The sequence below is a fragment of the Suricata suricatta genome, chromosome 1, assembly GCF_006229205.1.
Source record: "Suricata suricatta isolate VVHF042 chromosome 1, meerkat_22Aug2017_6uvM2_HiC, whole genome shotgun sequence".
Classification (NCBI taxonomy): domain Eukaryota; kingdom Metazoa; phylum Chordata; class Mammalia; order Carnivora; family Herpestidae; genus Suricata; species Suricata suricatta.
This window is the reverse complement of record NC_043700.1, coordinates 34,022,213-34,040,819: the sequence shown is the minus strand read 5'-3', so window position 1 is coordinate 34,040,819 and position 18,607 is coordinate 34,022,213. Positions and strand designations below refer to the sequence as shown.

Below are 18,607 nucleotides of genomic sequence, written 5' to 3'. Positions count from 1 at the left end.
AAAGTTTATTAAGAACAACTTTATGTCAAAAGATTGACCATTAATTGAAATGGATAAAGTCCTTTAAGTTTACAATATTTGAAAAAAAAAACTATTGCAAGAATAAAGTAAAAATCTCAATAGTTCTCTGTTGAAGAAATTGAATCCATAATTAAAGTATTACAAAGCAAACTCCAGTTTCATTGTTGAATTTTCATAAATAGTTCATTGGAAAAGTAAACAATTTCAATACAAACTTTCAAAAAATGAAAATGAGGGAAACAACTCAATTTATCAGCCTTGCCACTAAACTCTGATAGGGGTTACCCTTTGCCCCTGAGAGCCAAGCCCAAGCTCTCTGCGTCTGTCTTCTGGAATACACCCTGTGGGTCACTTAGCCAAGGGACAAGGGCAAGGTGGTGGGTAGAGCAAGAGTCCTGGACAGTAGTACAGTCCTCAAGGCAAACACAGCTTCCCTCAGAAGCCTGGGTTGGGGACTGGGGAAGATGAGGTGGGCAATTATGTGGATTAACCGAGATCTGTATACAGCCAGCCAAGTCCAGTGAGAAGGACCAGGAGGAGGAACATGGACTACCACCCAGAGCTCTTGATGCAGATTCCCAGCATCTGGGGCCTCAGGCAAGTAAGCAGGAGTGGGTGGTAGGAGAGCTGGAAAAAGGAGCTCAGGGAGCCTGGTTGGGATGGAGATGGCATGAGTGGAGATGAGTATCTTAAGTTAAAGGCCCTGAAATGACAAAACTGCAGCCTTGGAGGTGAAAGAAGAAAGAAAAACAGATGCACATGCAAATAGTTCCACACTCGGTTTATTGTTTCCTTCAACTGCGATCAAGGGAACAAAGGCAGAATTTTCATTTCCCAGTGAGATACTCTGTGATATCCATTGCTTTCTGAAGGAATTACTAGTCACTGTGGAAGAGAAAAGAGACACACGTGCTTAAGGTACTGAGAGCAATAATTCCCTTCCACTGAAAAATATACAAACTGGGGGTATGGCCAAGCAAAAAAATTCACATGTCGGGAAAAAAAAAAAGAATTCTAGAGTCTCCTGGGTAGCTGATCTGGGCAAGCATCTGACTCTTGATATCAGCTCAGGTCTTGATCTCAGGGTCATGAGTTCAAGCTCCACATTGGGCTCCAAGTTAGGCATGGAGCCTATTTTTAAAAAATTCTAGACAAAATTTTTGCAACTTTGCTTGTAAATTATTTGGCTATAAGTGACATTTATGCAACAATTTTATAAGATTTCTGGAGAAGCATCATTTTTAATCAGAAGTATTTGCAAATGAGAAAATCTTACATTTTTCTTCATACAATAAAATTCTCATGAATATGAGTCAAGCTGCATTTTTTTAAAGAAATTGAAATATATATTAATTTTACTTTTCCATATCTTGGAGCCAATCTGTTTGCTTTTTCATGTTGTAAATAGTTTGGTTTTTGGCAGTTGGAAACTCATAGGACTTAAATATTGTGCCACAATACCTAACAGATAAGGTGGCCCTGGTTATGAACTTACTTTACAGACTAATTTGGTATCTTACATAATAAGATATCTTATTGGATTCAACCCTTTAGTTCCATTCTACTCAGAAGAGATAGTTCTCAATAGACATAAGAAAACTTTATAAAACTGAAGAAAAAAGACTAATAATAAGAGTAGTAAAGATTAATACATTGTTTCTGATGTAGTACTTTACTAATTCAACTACCCAATAAATAATACTATAGATTATGAATTTCATTTTAATTTCAAATATATTTATTTTAAAAGACAGCTCCTAATGTACTTACCTACTGTTATGTGTTTGAGTGCTTTCCTGTGATTTGGATCTAAATAAATAAGGAAATAACACTTTTTATTTGATACAATACAGTAGTTATTTTATATTTTTAATGGAAGTTTCTTCCTCCTTCCCTTCAAAAGAATGATAAAAATGAAATATCTGCCAAATGTCTACATTTATACTACTTATTACCAAAAGTCAAAATCAAATTGTTGGGATATTTTTCTAATTTTTATATCCATTAGATTTATTTCTGATCCTCTAATCAAAAGAATTAGAGAAAAAAGTAAATTGAAGAGAAATTAAATGAGGTTTATTGACAGAGAAAATAATATAGATGGTAATATTAGGGAGATAATTCAGTGATAAATGAAATAATTTTGCCCTTCCCATCCTTTCCCTACCTCGGCTATTTTATAGCTTCAGAACTTAAGGCATATTTTTCCAAGTATTCTATGAAACACCCCTTTTTAATATACAGTTGACCTTTGAAAAACAAAGGGGTTAAGGGTGCCAACCCCCATAGAGTCTATTACCACATATAACACTTTAGACTTCCCCCAAATTTAATTATTTAATAGTCTACTGTTGACTGGAAGCCTTTCAGATAACATAGTCAAATAAGACATTTTGTATTTTATATATATTATATACTGTATCTTACAATAAATTAAGCTGGAGAAAAGAAAGATTATTAAGAAAACCATAAACAAAATACATTTATGGCACTATATTTATATATTTATCGAAAGTCCATGTATAAGTGGATCTGCATGGTTCAAATCCATGTTGTTCAAAGGTTAACTAGTAGTTAGTTCTCCCCCAAACCAAAGAAATCTAGACTTGTGAGTCTACTGATACGCACAACCCATTAGATTTCCAGCATTTAAAACAATTCTTGTTTTGGTAGTGTTAACCATGACCTTGACTATCCCTCAGTCCAGTTGAATAACACTTCTAGAAGAGGACGATTATGTGAATCCCATATTCTACAATGAGAGAGGGGACAATTGGAGAAGTAATAGTATGAATTATGTGTGTATGCGAAGTTCAAGAATAATCACTCATTCATTAACAATGTATTCATTAAGTATGTACTCTGCTAGGTGCTAACTCTAAATTGGTTAGCAAAATACACATAGCCATTCCCCTCAAGTGATTTCAGAGTATATATAGAAGCAAAGTAATGCTTCTAAGTAAGCAGAAGTTTGGAAGAATAACAGTGTTTGAGCATTCTCTTGACAGGGAATGGAGACAATAAAGAAAATTAGCTCTTTTTTCATACTTAGTTGGGAGAATGTAACTAACATCTATAAAAGGGTAATTATGTTAGGAGATATCAAAACATAAAAGAGAGAATAAAGGATATAGAAATTCCATAGCTTTCCTAATGGAGGAAGTGACTTCATCAGAAAGGACAGAAACTATAAATGTTGTGGTGCAGCTGAAATTTTAACCTGTGGCTATAAAGTTATTCTGGAATACTAATGGGTTAAAAGTTACTAAAAGAAGACACTTTAAGGAAAAATGCCAGACAGTACAAGAAAACTAAAACTCTAATAAAGGAGAAAGAAATGTGCGCAGACCAATAAATATCTGATGATTTTAGAAGGATCACAAGGCCACAACTGTGGAGCATGGGAAACTAAAAACTTAAGAACCTTTGTTAACACAATTGTAGACTGCTGGGCTGTGAGAAACAAAGAGTTTTAGTGTGTGTATAATACTATCTCTGTGATAAACTCCACCTAAGTGGAGTTTACCCCATTGTTTATATTGAGTTTGTGGATATAAATGTAATCTGAAAAAAAAGTAGTATTTTCCTTTGTGTACCTCATCATAAAGAATGTAAAAGTGCTCTGCTTATGAGTTAGTGCCACAAAATAATTATAGATATCTTGTCTAATTAGATTTAACTATTTTTTCCTATGTACCAAAAGCGTATGGAATCAATAAAAATTTAGTCAACAGAAAAAAAATAGACTGAGTTAATAAATACTCATTCCTAGAATGGCAAATACTAATAAATTGTTTTTAGGACAGTACTTTACTATCTGTGGCTGCTAATAAAAAATACTAAGCAATTATTTGTTCATTATTTTCTTTTTTAAAGTTTATTTATTTTGAAAGAGAGAAAGGGAGAGACAGAGAGAGCAGAGGGAGGAGTTGAGAGAGAGAGAGAGAGTGAGAGAGAGAGAGAATCCCAAGCAGGCTCTACATAGGTTCAATCTCCCAACCTGAGCCAAAACCAAGAGTGGATGCTTAAACAACTGAGTCACCCAGATGCCCCTGTTCATTCGTATTTTCAGAATACACTTATTTATGAGAAAAACTTCCTAAGTTACTTACCTGCTGGTATATGTTTGAGCACTGCTTTCTGACTTGGATCTAAATAAAAATAAAAAATAATTTCTAACAGTTAATATTAAGAAATTTGCCTACATTAAGAATGACTATCAAGCCATTTTATACCAAAAACTAACTCTTTTAACACTTGGGACATGCAAATAAGTAATATTCTTATTAACCCAACACCAAATACAACATATAATGCAAAATTTAAAGCCTCCAGTGGGAAAAAGTATCAAGATGGCGGAAATGAATTTTTTTTCTTCACCACTTCTAAGCACAATATGTAAGTTTGACTATGAATGCCTAAATTTGACTTTCATGTTTTAAGTTAGATTTTTTTATTCATTGGTATGTAAATTGCCACATTTTGCAAATTAAACACATTTATTTACTTCTGGGCAATCTAGCAGAATGCAATGACTCTAAAGACTTCTCTATCCAAAGAAAAGTTTTCCCTTTCTATTCCACATAAAAGCTAAAGAAGACAGCACAAAAACTTAATACCTAATGGAGATTGACAGCCAAAAGGCTTTCCCTTCTGTAAGTAAGAAACTGAAGAAACTGAAAGTTCAATAGAACTCCCTTATGACCCAGCAATAGCACTGCTAGGGATTTACCCAAGGGATACAGAAATGCTGATGCATAGGAGCACATATACCCCAATGTTCACAGCAGCAATGTCAACAATAGCCAAAACATGGAAAAAAGCCTAAATGTCCATCACCTGATGAGTGGATCAAGAAGATGTGGTATAGATACACAATGGAGTATTACATGGCCATGAGAAAGAATGAAATCTGGCCATTTGTAGGAAAGTGGATGGACCTCGAGGGTGTCATGCTAAGCGAAATAAGTCAGGCAGAGAGGACAGATACCATATGTTTGCACTCATAGGTCTAACAGGAGAACAGGAGAAACCTAATGGAGGACCAGGGGGAGGGGAAGAGGGAAAGTGAGTTGGGGAGAGATAAGAGGGAAAGTGAGTTGGGGAGAGATTGGGATACAAAACTTGAGAGACTATTAAATACTGAAAATGAACTGAGGGTTGAAGGGGAAGGGGGTGGGGGGAAAAGAGGTGGTGGTGTTGGAGGAGGGCACTTGTGGGGAAGAGCACTGGGTGTTATATAGAAACCAATTTGACAGTAAAGTATTTAAAAAAAAAAAAGGAACACAGGAGCAAAAGCTGAATGACTACAAGGGAATATGAATTATTTACAACCTAAGAGATATGGTTATACTAACAGCAGCTTGGATGGAGTAGAAGGCACTGGCACCAAAAGGATGACCATTAGGAGAATGAGTGATTTGGAAGCTCATATGAAGAAATTATTGCCAGATAGAGAGGTGAAAAAGTACAGTGCATGAACAGTCCAGTTAAAAAACATGGAAGCTGAAGGGAGAAGACTCTCCCCAATATAGTCATTTTAGAGAAAAGAAAAAGAATGGGGAAGGTCAATAACTGAAGAGATAATAACTGAATTTTTTAAACAGAATTAATGACCTCAGTGCTGATATCTAAAGACTATGTTGAACCCAGACCAGTATCAATAAAACCAAATTATATCAGAACATATCATAATAAAATAACAAAACTCAGGACAGAGAGGAAATCTTAGAAGCCATTTAGAGCAAACACATATTAGTCAAAAAGGAATAAAGAAATTAATTAGACTAACAGCTGACACAGTAAACGTCACATTACAACAGAACACTTTAAAAGAGTTGTGGAAAGTGACTCTCAGCTGGAAGAGTATAATCATCTAAGTTCTCTTTCAAAGCTGGGTGTGAAAAAAAAGACATGTTCAGGCATTTAACACAAAATGCTTACAAACATAGACACTAATTGAAACTAAAGGAGTTGTACTTCAAGAAAAGGGAAATTGAAACAAAATGAGAAAATGGGTTCAAGAATGAATAGTGAACAAATAATTGGTAAATATATTGTTAAATCCTAGAATATAGAATAATAGCAACAACAATGACTAATGGAAGGGAAGTCATGTAGGTAAAGAACCTAGAAGTCAAATGACAATATGTGAGAGATTCATAACTGGAGTTTGCTATTAAATGATCTAAGATCCTTCTACCATTTAGAAAAAGAGTGGAAATATTAATTGAATTGAGATATTTAAAAATTCTAATGCTTAAAGTGGCATTACTATAACTGTACTGGGATTCACACCTCTCTGCATTCCTTGACTTCAACAGCCCTTCCCACTAACTTTCCACCAGATAAGGATTATTTCAAAAATAAATGACCTGAAAATTATGGTTCAGATTTTATGTTAGTAAAACAAAGCAATGGTATCAAGTGACATTATTAAAACTTAAGTAAATAATTATCCCAAAAATGTTTCCCTAGTACACACCAAGCCAGAAGGCTAGAGCAGTGGGTTAACTTCTTAAATTATACTACTCCAACTGAAATGTAAATTTTCCTATAATTAATTTTGTCATCCCTCACCCAGTGTGGGTGCATAATGACCCCAGAAGAGATGAATTATGTTGACAAGTTTTTAGGATATAAGACGAGAGAAGAAATCAGAGCAGTTATAACATGACAGCAGCTATAACATCCTAGATATATGGATGTGTATGTATGTGTGTATTTGTCTATGTACCTTTGTATTTATAAGGTATTTTGTTTAGCTGCCCATGCTGTGGAGGCAGGGAGAAATTAAAAGTAATCATTATTTATTCATTCAACAAATATTTATTGATCACTTAGCATAAGCCAAGAACTCTACTACATGCCGGCAATACAAAGCTGAGAAAGATAATCATGGCTTTTATTTTTTTGACATAACAGTATAATAAGACATATGTCCAAGTTGAGGAAAAGTACCTGAGACCTGCTGTGTTTAAGTACCATATGATAATTCCCTGACAGAGAGGGAACATATTACTATTATAATTATTAAATGAAAATCAATTTGTTTAGTTTGATAATGGTAACTCATGACTTCAAGGTGTCACTATAAAGAGAAGATCATAATAATAAAAGGGAGATAAAGAAAGACAGGCATTCTTATTGAAGAGAAAGCTCTCTTCTGGAATAAGACAAATTATACAACTAGTAAACTACAAAGTTTACTCTATAGGTTTGGAAGTGTTGTGGAATAGCAGTAGAATTTGGAAGAACACATAAGTACAAGTAAATAAAGATTTTAAGTCAGAAAGAGGGGTATGAAAACTCCTAAACATTTTATATCTGCAGAAAGACCCCGGATGTGGGAAACTAGAGACTTACTGTTTTATTATACAGAAATATACACCCTTCAGGAAATGATGGAAATCTAATTAAAACTATTTTGTGATACTGAAAGGCTACAGAAGATGTAGAATTATTGTGTCTTTTTTAAATATTTATTTATTTTGAGAGAGAAAGCAATAGAGTGCAAACAGGGGAGGGGCAGAGAGAGAGGGAGAGAGAGAATCCCAAGCAATCTTAGCACTGACAGTGTAGAGCCTGATGCAGGGATAGATCCTACAAACTGTGGGATCATGACCTGAGCCTAAATCAAGAGTCAGGCACTCAATTGTCTGAATTATTGTTTCTTGGGGCACCTGGGTGGTTCAGCCAACTCTTGGTTTCTGCTCAGGTCATGATCTCACAGTTTTGTGAGTTCGAGTCCTGACATTGGTCTCTGTACTGCTGGTGGGGAACCTGCTTGGAATTCTCTCTCACCCTCTATCTCTACTCCTCCCCTTCTCACTCTGTCTCTGTCTCTCTCAAAATAAATAAATAAACTTAAAAAAATTTATTATGATGTTTCTCTTCAGCAAAGTTTTCTTAAGTGACCAGCGTAAGAATTCACTCAGTTGTTCATGAGCATACATATTTAATTTCTAGTTGTAAAAATCTCCAAATACAGAAGTAAACTTCCCCATTTATGAGTTAGTTCCATAAACATTTCACCAATCATTCATTCCTTTGTTTCCCAAAACTAAACCACCAACATCCATTAACAAAATCAAAGAAAGAAGACACTGATTTTTCTAGGCAAATAGTCATTAGTTACTAGATTGGCAAATACCAACAGATTATTTTTTGGTACCTTACCAATTGTTACTGCTCAATTGACACTTAGCAATTTATTGCTGATTATCAATTTATTCATCTTATTTTTAACACATATTTATTTTTAAAAAACACTTCCAATCGCTTCTCGGCCTTTTGGCTAAGATCAAGTGTAAAAAACACTTCCTAATCTACTTACCTGACTGTATCTGTTTGGCTGCTGCTTTCTGATCTGGATCTAAATGAGGGTGAAAATAATGCTTCCAAGTTAATACTTAAAAAAATATGCCTCCATAACAAATAAATTTCAGACTATTTTGTAACCTGTATTAACTCTTTTATACCACTAATTGCTACTAATGAATAATTTTAAGAGATTACTAAATTAAATATGCAAATAAATAATATCCTTATTTACACACATATCATCTCCATAAAGACTATAAATATCAAATCCCCAACCAGGAAAAAAAGATTAGTTTCTCTAAGAAAGAAGCAAGAAAACATATTAGTTTTTCTCCTCATTACTTTCCAGTACAGAATATATGCTTGATTTTAAATGCCTGATTCTGGCCTTCAAGTTCCAATCTAATGTTTCACCCACTGATAAACTATTACAGGTCATGATTTAAAATCCTCACTGACTCCTAGATAATTAGGCAGACTGGTGTGACAAGGTAGTTTCCCCCTTCTATCACACACAGAGAAATCGTGAAAAAGTAACAACATAAAATACTAACCAAAATTTTTTTTAAAAGGGAAGTTTCCCATGATAGTATTAAAGAGAGAAAACTGAAAGCAGGAAAGGTAAATAGGAACTAAAGCTGAGTGACTCCAGAAATACGTGAATTAGTCATCCACATTAGCCAATAAGGAGTTGAGCCCTCCTAGAAAGCTGGGACTGACTCCTTCTCTATACTTGGAAGCCATAAAAAAGGGGTAGTAAAAGCTGCTACCATTAGTCTTTGAGATGCAGCAGGGCAATTGCTTCAAAAGTGTAGATGGAAAAAGATCACCTAGAGACATAGAAACTCTAAATGCTTCAAATAGTTTAGGGATGTGGATGGAAAAAATATCAAATAGAGAAACAGGAACCTCAAGCCTTATCAGTTGTAGGTTTAGGATACAGATCCATGCTTCCTATGGATTCTAGATCTCCAAGTATAAGCATTTATGACTTAGGAGAGGCAGAGAAAGGTAAAGATTAATAAAAAAAGAATGTTTAGGATTTCCATAGAGATCAATAAAGAAACAGAATCCATTAAACAAAAATGAAAGAATTTAAAAAAAAAGAACCACTGATTTTTAACTGTTTAGGAAAATCACCCAAAACACTTAATAAACAGAAATGTAATAAAATATAAAAGGCCAGTTAAGAAAATGAAGGAGTTCAGACACAGAGGATTTAGAATGACAGAACCTCAATATTTGAAGAGAAAACATCTAGGACTTTTCCAAACTTGAAGAAAGTTGTGAATCTTCTCAGTGATAGAAAATACTGAATTTGGTTCATGGGTTAAAAGAAATCTCTACAGAATATATTATAATGATATAACAAGTCTAGGGAGGAGAAGAAAATGTAGAGGCTTTTGTTAGGCAGAATTCTAGAGATGGCTTACTAAGATTCCCCATATCTTGGTTATTCAAATATTCTTCAAAGTACTGAAAACATTTCCCAGCTCCAAATCAGTTGACCTTAAAAGGTAAAGTTTATTTTCAGTGGGCCTGATTCAATCAGATGAGCTCTTTAAAAGTAGAGTATTCTGGGGGTGCCTGGGTGACTCAGTCAGTTAGGCATCCTTCCTATTCTTGGTTTTGGCTCAGGTCATGATATCACAGATTGTAGGTTCAAGCCCCACATCAGGCTCTGCAGTGACAGTGCAGAGTATGGCACTGTACTACACTGACATGTCTTCAATTAGCCAAGGCGAAATAACTCTCAAAAGTTCAAACTTAATAGACTCACATTCAAGAGTGAAATAAAGACAATTTCAGGTGGATAAAATAAATAGCTTACTACACAGAAACTCACTGATGGAAATTCTAAAAGATATACTTCACCAAAAGGGAGATTGGACATAGAAAGATGAAACTCAAAAAAGAATAGTGAGGAAATAAAGTGGTAAACATGTAGTGAAATCCTACTATGTTTTGAATAAATACAATGACAATGATAATGATGACTTCAGAAGTAACTAAATATCAAATAATAATAATACAGAAGAGTGAAGAAAAAAGTATAGGGTTAAATGGGCTAAGATCAATATGTTCTTAGGTGACTGTAAATGTTCATTATATCTGAAGTTAAAATTTATTCTAAATACATCAGCAGACATGTAAGTATATAAACATATTAAATTCAGCTATTGAGAAACTCTTGAGAATATATATGTTTAAGCTCCATCAGCACCTTGTTTTTAAGAAACCAACTTAAATAAAAGCTCAAGGTAAAAGAGCTGAAAAATTATATCAATGTAACAAATAGAATGTTCATATAGCAATAATAAAACAGTGAGGGCTGAATTTATGGGTAAGAAACACTAATGGGGACAAAATACTAACAGCACAGTTAGGTCAATATAATTCGTTCTTCCCGATCTGTGATCCAGAGCTTCCCTGAGCTCTGTCATGTACATCTATGGAGTGTCAGGTACCTGCTTGTTTATTTCCCCAAGCAATACATGAATACAACCCAAGCTGGGCTATTTCTAGGTACTATATAGCCTTCTTCTTTACTAATTATGTACATCCTATTTCTTATTAGAGTTGACTATTTTAGTCCTTGTTTCCTCAGAGTCAACTACCAGCAACATTTATTTAATGAATAATAGACTAGTTTACTAGACACTAAATTACTATATAAATATATTAGTAGCCTGGTTTTCAGTGCATTACTTTACCAATTGCAGCTGTTCAAACAATATCTAAAATTATGAATTATTAATTCATTCTTAATATGTAACATGTATTTTTAGATACCTTCTAATTTACTTACCTACTAGCATATGTGTGAGTGCTGCCTTCTGAGCTGGATGTGGAAAAAATGGAAAATTATGTCTCATGTTAGTCTTAAGAAAGTCTTGCCAACTACATGAATAATAAGTCAGGCCATTTTAGAAACAGCATTACCTCTTTTACAAGACTAGTTGTCAATAAAGAAAATAATGTTCAAGATCACTGAACAAAGATAGAAAAAAATTCTTATTTACCCATATACCTCATCCACAAAGAGTGCAAATTTCAAATCCCACAGTGAGGAGACTATCAAAAAGGCACAGAGTTGCTTTTTCCTTATTTCTTCTGAATACAGAACACAGATTTGACCCTGAATGCCTAATCTGACCTTTATGCCCCAACCTTTAACTTCTATTCATTGATTAAAAAACAATGTTACATTTGTGAATTAAAAAAAAAAAAACAAAACCCGTACTGACTTCTAGACAGTCTGGCAGAGTGAACTGGCAGGACAATTTCCCCTTTCCTTCTATTCCTCATAACAAAGGAACTGCTGAAAAAAATGACGCAAGCATTTAATACATAACTGAAGTTAACAATAACACTTCTCCCAGTGCTAAGAAAATGAAGAAACTGAGAGTTTAAAGGGTAGACAGGAGCTAAAACTGAATAACTGCAGGGTTATCCAAACCAGTAAAAACACTTTTGGGCCTAGAGATTTAATAGTTCTTTCTTAGAAAGAGTTCAAGGCCTTTGCATGTAGGAAAACTATGAATTCCTTAATTAAACCTGAGAGCCATGAAGAGCCGTGTCACCCATGAAACAGTGATAATAAAAATTCCAACCAGTGGCCTTTGGAATGCTGGAGGGAAATGAGGATAGAAAGATGAGGGTAAAATGTATCACTGAAAAAAGTAGGAATCCCAGTCCTCCAAAAAGTATAATTTTAGTACCCTAGTTCACACTCCTACAAACTCTTGAACAATTGCAAGGCAATTATTTTAAATATTTTTGCTTGATAAAAGAAGCAAAAGTGAAACAATTCACATGTACTTATCTTTAACACAAACATTCAGAATTCTCATAGGAAAACAAAAGACACTGAAGATAAGAGTCTGATTACAAACCACTGAGAGTTAATGTGAACAGCCACAGAAAAACAGTGAATTCACACGTCAAAAAACACAAATGATTAAAAAGCTTTAATGTAATAATATTTAAAATCTTCATAGAGACCTTTGCAAGAATAGAATCCATAAATCCAGAACAGGACAGTGATGGCAGAAGAAATGGTGAAATAAAATTAAAAAATCTAACACAATGTGAAATGTAAAGATAAACATAAAAGCACAGTTACAGACTGTAAAGGCATACTTCCAATTCTGTTCAAAATGGAGTAACAGACTCAATTTACCCTCCTGCCTAACACGACTGAAAATCTGGACAAAATATATGAAATCATGATTTTCAGACATTCAATATTAGGCAGCACAGGATAGTGATCTCAGATAGAAGGAAATAAAAATGGTGAGACCTACCGATTGACCTCCTATTTCCGGGTGAGAGTTTCCAGGCTATTGCACAGCCAGGCGCACCCAGACAAAGCCCAGAAATCTCCCTGAGGTGAGCTATTAGAAACGGAGGTCTTGGGAGGCCAAGGCAGCTAAAATTCACAGGGGAAAAGATCAGAAAAGGAAAGAGCTACACACAGAAATCTCCTAAGATCTACGGAGGATCTGCAAAGTACTTACCATTGAACACAGGTGAGGAAACTACCTATGCCAGAGAAATATTATTTGAAATTGAGCAATCTTTTGTGTTCATATAGGGACAGGAAAAGTTTGTGTTCCCACCACCTGAGTTTCAAAATATCATGTTATGGAGAACTGGGTAGAGTTACTCATAAGGGTATTGCCTCAGTAGTGGTGACTGTTTTGATCCCACTTAACAAAGCTTTCAAAACAACGGTGTTGGACCAACGGTGTTGGACCAACTGGATAGTCTAATACAGAAAACAACCTCTCTATCCACACCTTTTAACCCACACAAAAGTTAATTCAAATCATAGATAGGCCTAAGTGCAAAACCTAAAACTATAAAACTTTTAGAAGGAAACTTTTATGAATTTTGGTTAGGCAAATATTTCCTGGATATAAAACCAAAACCACGATCTATAAAAAAAGAAAGTGACACATTGGATTTCATCAGAAGTTAAAATTTTTCCTCTTTGAAAGGATAAAAAAATAAGCCTCAGATTATTCCTAATCTACATATTAGCAAAGCATATGTATATAATAAGACTTACATCCAGAATATATAAAAAACACTCAAAACGCATGCATTAAAACATGGAGCCTTCCAGCTGGACCACCGTCTTCCATAGCTGTTCAAAACGACCAGCACAAAGGGAAAGGGGAGGGGCTCCAGCAATACATTCTTTAGGCCTTTTAGAAAAGTTGGAGTTGCTCTTTAGCCACACATGTGAATCTACAATTAAGATATTTATAGACATCAAGGGAATGGGCACAGTTCAAAAAAGAATGTCCCACAAATGTTACCATGGCAAAATTGAGTCTATAATGTACCTATCATGCTACAATTATGGGCAAAATTCCTGCCAAGAGAATCAATGCGTCCAGTGAGCATATCAAGCTCTCTAAAAGCCGAGATAGCTTCCTGAAATGTGTGAAGGAAAATGATCAAAGAAGGAAGCCAAAAAGAAGAATACCTGGGTTCCACTAAAGAACCAATCTGCTCCACCCAGAGAAGCACATTTTGTGAGAACCAACTGAATGGAGCCTGAGTTGCCGGAGCCCATTCCCTATGAAATCATGGCACAATAGGCACAAAAAGAATAAGTAAAAGATCTCTAAACTGTAAGTTACTTAATAAATTACTTAATTTTAAAATGGGCAAAATATTTGCACACACACTTCTCCAAAGAAGAAGCACAGATAACAATAACAACAAAAAAAAACATGAATCGACTGATACAATGCCAGTAGTCATTAGAGAAATGTGAATTAAAACCACAATGAGATGCCACTACACACTATTATAATTGCTAAAATTTTTAAAGTAAATATATTACCATATCAAGTGTTGGCAAGAATATGGAGGAACTAGAATTCTCACATGCTAGTTAGTGGCTGGAATATAAGATGGTACAACTGCTTTGGAAAACAGTTCAGCTCTTTCTTTACACGTCAAATATACCTACCATATTGCCCTAGCATTTTATTCTTGGGCAGATCTCTGGGAATTATAGTGACCAAAAGCAGATCAGCAGTAGTCTGAAGATAAAGGAGATGGAAGAGGCAGGAGTGGAGATTACCAAGGAACACAAGGAAGATGTTGGGCATGACAGATATCTTCATAACCCCGATTATGGTGATGATTTCATGAGTTACATGAGTGTTACTTTTCAAACTATCAAAACATACCAGCGTATGCACTTAAAGCATAGGCAATTTACTATATATCAATTATACCTCAATAAATCTGTATATTTATAAAAAGAACAAGCACATAACAACATGGATGAATCTCAAATACATTATCCTGAGGGAGAGAAGGAAGACTCAAAACACTACATGTTGTCTGATTCTATTTATACAAAGTTCTGGAATAAGCAAAACTAAGCAAAAAAGATCTGTTAGTGCCAGGAGCTGGAGGTGAGGTTAGAGAGAATTTGCAGGGTAATGGAATTGGTCTGTATTTTATTGCAGTCATGGTATGTGTATGTATTTGTTAAACTCATAGAATTACACACACTAAAGATATTAATTTTACTATACATAAATTATAGCTCAGTTTTTAAAAGCCTCATTCTAGTGTCAAAAGGAAAGAAGAAAATGGAAGGAGAAAGGGGAGGAGGAGGAGGTGAATGAAGAGAAGGAAAATGAACATCATCATCATCACCACCATGGAGGTCAGAATAGAAGACCCTACAGTATATGACTTGTAGAAATATAAAAAAGAGAATGGGTAAGAATCAATCATTGAGGAGATTTTTCTAGAATTGAAGAAACTTTATAATTAAAGATTATGCTGAGTTCACAGCTAGATAAATAAAAACAAATTCATCAGAACAGGTAATAATTTAATAACATAAGACTTTGGAGGAAGGAATACTTGGGGAGCTAACTTAAAGAAGAAATACAATTTAAGCATAAGATAAAAATAAATTAATTAAATCGGCAGCAGACATCATATCAACAACAGTGCATGCTGGAATTCAATGGCACATCACAAAACGGCTTACAGAAATAATTGTTCACCTAAAATTCTATACCCATGCAAGAGTGAAAATGAAATAAAGCCATTTTCAGGCATGTAAGTCAAATAGACCATCACTCTTATAACTACTAAAACATGTACTTCCTAAGAATAAAATTGAAACTTGCATGAAAAAAAACAGGATTCCAAAAAGAATAGTGATAATTGTGGTATCAAATGACATGATTAAATTTCATAATACTACATACACACACAGACACACACTCAGAAATGAGTGCATGTAAATGTTGGTAAATATGAATCAGGTCTATCATTTCATTAATAATACTGTATCAATACCATTCCCTACCTGTGAAAATGCACTATGTTAATATAAGATGTTATTATTGCCAAAAACCAAATGAAACTCTATTTTTACTTTTTATATATCTTAAATTATTCCAAAACAAAAGGTTTGCAATAAAGGAATAGCAAGCAAAGACAGGAAATATAATAGGAAATCCTATTAGGTACTGACTAAATATAATAATAATAATAATAATAATAATAATAACAACAATAAATTAACACTTATTTGGAAGAAGATGAAAAGCTAAATACAAACAGATTGAAGAAGACAGGTTAGTGTTAAACCTGTTATTCACAGGACTGCATATATGATTAAACATTTATAACTTTATGAATAATAAAATTTAAAAGAAATCACTTAAAAATAAAAACATTAAAATATGCAAAGTAATAAAAGAGAAAAAGAGAACAGGAAAAACACAATGAAGAAAATCCATTTGAGGGAAAGGAAAAAAAACATGCAAATAAGAAAAAGAATAAAATGGCTAATTTCAGTCTAAATTACACGCCATCATATATTAAGCATATAAACATAACAAACTCCACTATTGTCTTCCACATAAAGGCTGTTTATAAGATACCTACTAAAAAGAAAAATTGAGAATAAGAGATGAAAAAATATATACTAGGTAAACCTAAATTTCAAACAATACATCAGTATAGCAATGTAAAACAATGAGAATAGAATTTAAGATAAAATTACTAATGATAAAAAGATAGTATGCCAAGAAATCACAATTAAATTGAACATTATGCATTCAGTCACTGCCTTGAAATATATAAAGCATAAGTGGCACAATCAGAGGGAAAGCCACGAAATACTGAAAAACTTTACGGGGCAGGGAATTCCCAACACACAAAAAAACGATTTGAAACAACATAATTAAAAAGTTTGTTTTTGAAATGAAAAAACAAGCATATCATGTTGCAATAATTGAAGCATACATACAATCATACAAAAATTGACTTTCTTTCTGGTTCCAACATTTAAGAATAAGTCATAAAAGCAAGTCTCTCGAATAAGGTAATAAAATTGAAAAATAATTTTTTCAGCAATATAAATCAGTCTATAATTGGAAGCTAAAGACTACAATTTATTCATAATTTAAGAAAATAATACTGGAAGTTTCTAAATTTTTTTTACCTGAATGTCAATTATATATTAAAACCTGAATATGTCTCCTCTCTCTCTGCCTATACCCGGCTTACACTCTCTATCAAAATAAAGCCTAAAAAAAACCCTGAAGAGTGTACATGAAATGACATATAAAGGGGAAAGCTTTAGCTTTAAAAGCATATGTTGGAAATAAGAAAGATTAAAAATTAATTTTTAAAAAAGCATTAGACTAAAGAAAGCTAAAATTAAAACAGAATGAAGATAAACAGAGTAGAAAGGAGGAAAAGAACAAAACTTAAGGATAATAAACACTATGGAAAGAGTGTTGATATAGAGATCTCAACAAAACCAAAACTTATATTTTTCAAATTAGAATAAAGTAGAAAAACCTCTGAGAAAACTGCTCATGAAAAAGAAAACAAGGAAAAATAAAAACACATAAGCAAAATCAGAAGAGGAAAGAAATCTATTAAAAAAAAAGTAGAGGGTGGGGTGCCTGGATGGCTCAGTGGGTTAAGCATCTGCCTTCAGCTCAGGTCATGATCTCACAGTTTGGAGGTTTGAGCCCCACTCAGGCTCTGTGCTGACAGCTAGCTCAGAGCCTGGAGCCTCCTTTGGATTCTGTATCTCCCTCTCTCTCTGACCCTCCCCTGCTTGCTGTCTCTCTCTGTCTCTCAAAAATAAGTTTAAAAAATTTTTTTAATTATAAAAAAAAAAGTAGAAGGGTGCCTGGGTAGCTCAATTGGTTGGGCGACTGACTTCAGCTCAGGTCATGAGCTCATGGTCTTTGGGTTCGAGCACCATGTTGGGCCCTGTCCTGAAAGCTTGGAGCCTGGAACCTGCTTCAGATCCTGTCTCCCTCTCTCTCTTCTCCTCCCCCCACTCCTGTGTTCTATCAAAAATAAACATTAAAATAATTTTTTAAAAAGAAAGTGAAAATATTTAAAATTACATATAATTCTAAAAAATAAAATAAAATAGTATATATTCCATATATGGAACACATATACAGCCATATGTAAGCAAAAGTATTTAATACCCATCAACTTCTCAGGGTAGAGGCTGTTCTCTTCAGAGAGGGAGATAATACCAGAAGAGGATTTCAGCCGTGAATGCAATGGTTTATCTCATAAGAGAAACAAGAAAAATATTAACATGTGTTTATTTCCACTGGTGGGCAAATAAGTATGTCATCGTGTTCTCCGATTTTGTGTTTGAATCACTTTTTAAAAAAAAAATTAAAATATGCTACAGACTAAATGATAAAATTTACCCTCTGAATAGTTAACCCAGAGAATATTTTTAAAGTTATTTCTTACATTAAATAGCAATAAAAATGGAAATATGTCATCTATGATAAGGACTAGATGGGGTACCTGGGTGGCTCAGTGAGTTAAGCCTCCCACTTTGGCTCAGGCCATGATCTCATGGGTTGTAAGTCCAAGCCCTGTATCAGGCTCTCTGCTGTTAGCGCAGAGCCCATTTCGGATTTTCTATCTCCCTCTCTCTCTGCCATGATCTCCTCTCTCTCTCTCTCTCTCTCTCTCTCTCTCTCTCTCTCTCTCTCTCTCTCTTTCTCTCTGTCTCCCCCCCCCGCCCCCCGCTTTCAAAAATAAGTAAACATTGTGGGGCCTAGGTGGCTCAGTCGGTTAAGCCTCTGACTTCGGCTCAGGTCATGATCTCACATTCGTGACATGTGCTGACAGCTAGCTCAGAGCCTGGAGCTGCTTCAGGTTCTGTGTCTCCTTCTCTCTCTGCCCCTCCCCCTCTCATGCTCTGTCTCTCTCTGTA

General features: G+C 34.4%; 1 protein-coding gene across 1 annotated transcript in view; it reads right to left on the bottom strand.

Moving 5' to 3' along the window:
- Positions 1–787: 787 nt before the first annotated feature.
- Positions 788–18,607, bottom strand: part of ADAM32 (ADAM metallopeptidase domain 32) — a 157,329-nt gene continuing 139,509 nt past the window's right edge. Inside the window, exons 20-24 of the mRNA XM_029936316.1 lie at positions 11,153–11,185; positions 8,357–8,395; positions 4,134–4,172; positions 1,792–1,830; positions 788–906 (exon numbers count right to left, since the gene is read on the bottom strand). Coding sequence (XP_029792176.1) covers positions 900–906; positions 1,792–1,830; positions 4,134–4,172; positions 8,357–8,395; positions 11,153–11,185 — 157 coding nt within the window. The 3' untranslated portion in view covers positions 788–899. The remainder of the gene's footprint in view (positions 907–1,791; positions 1,831–4,133; positions 4,173–8,356; positions 8,396–11,152; positions 11,186–18,607) is intronic.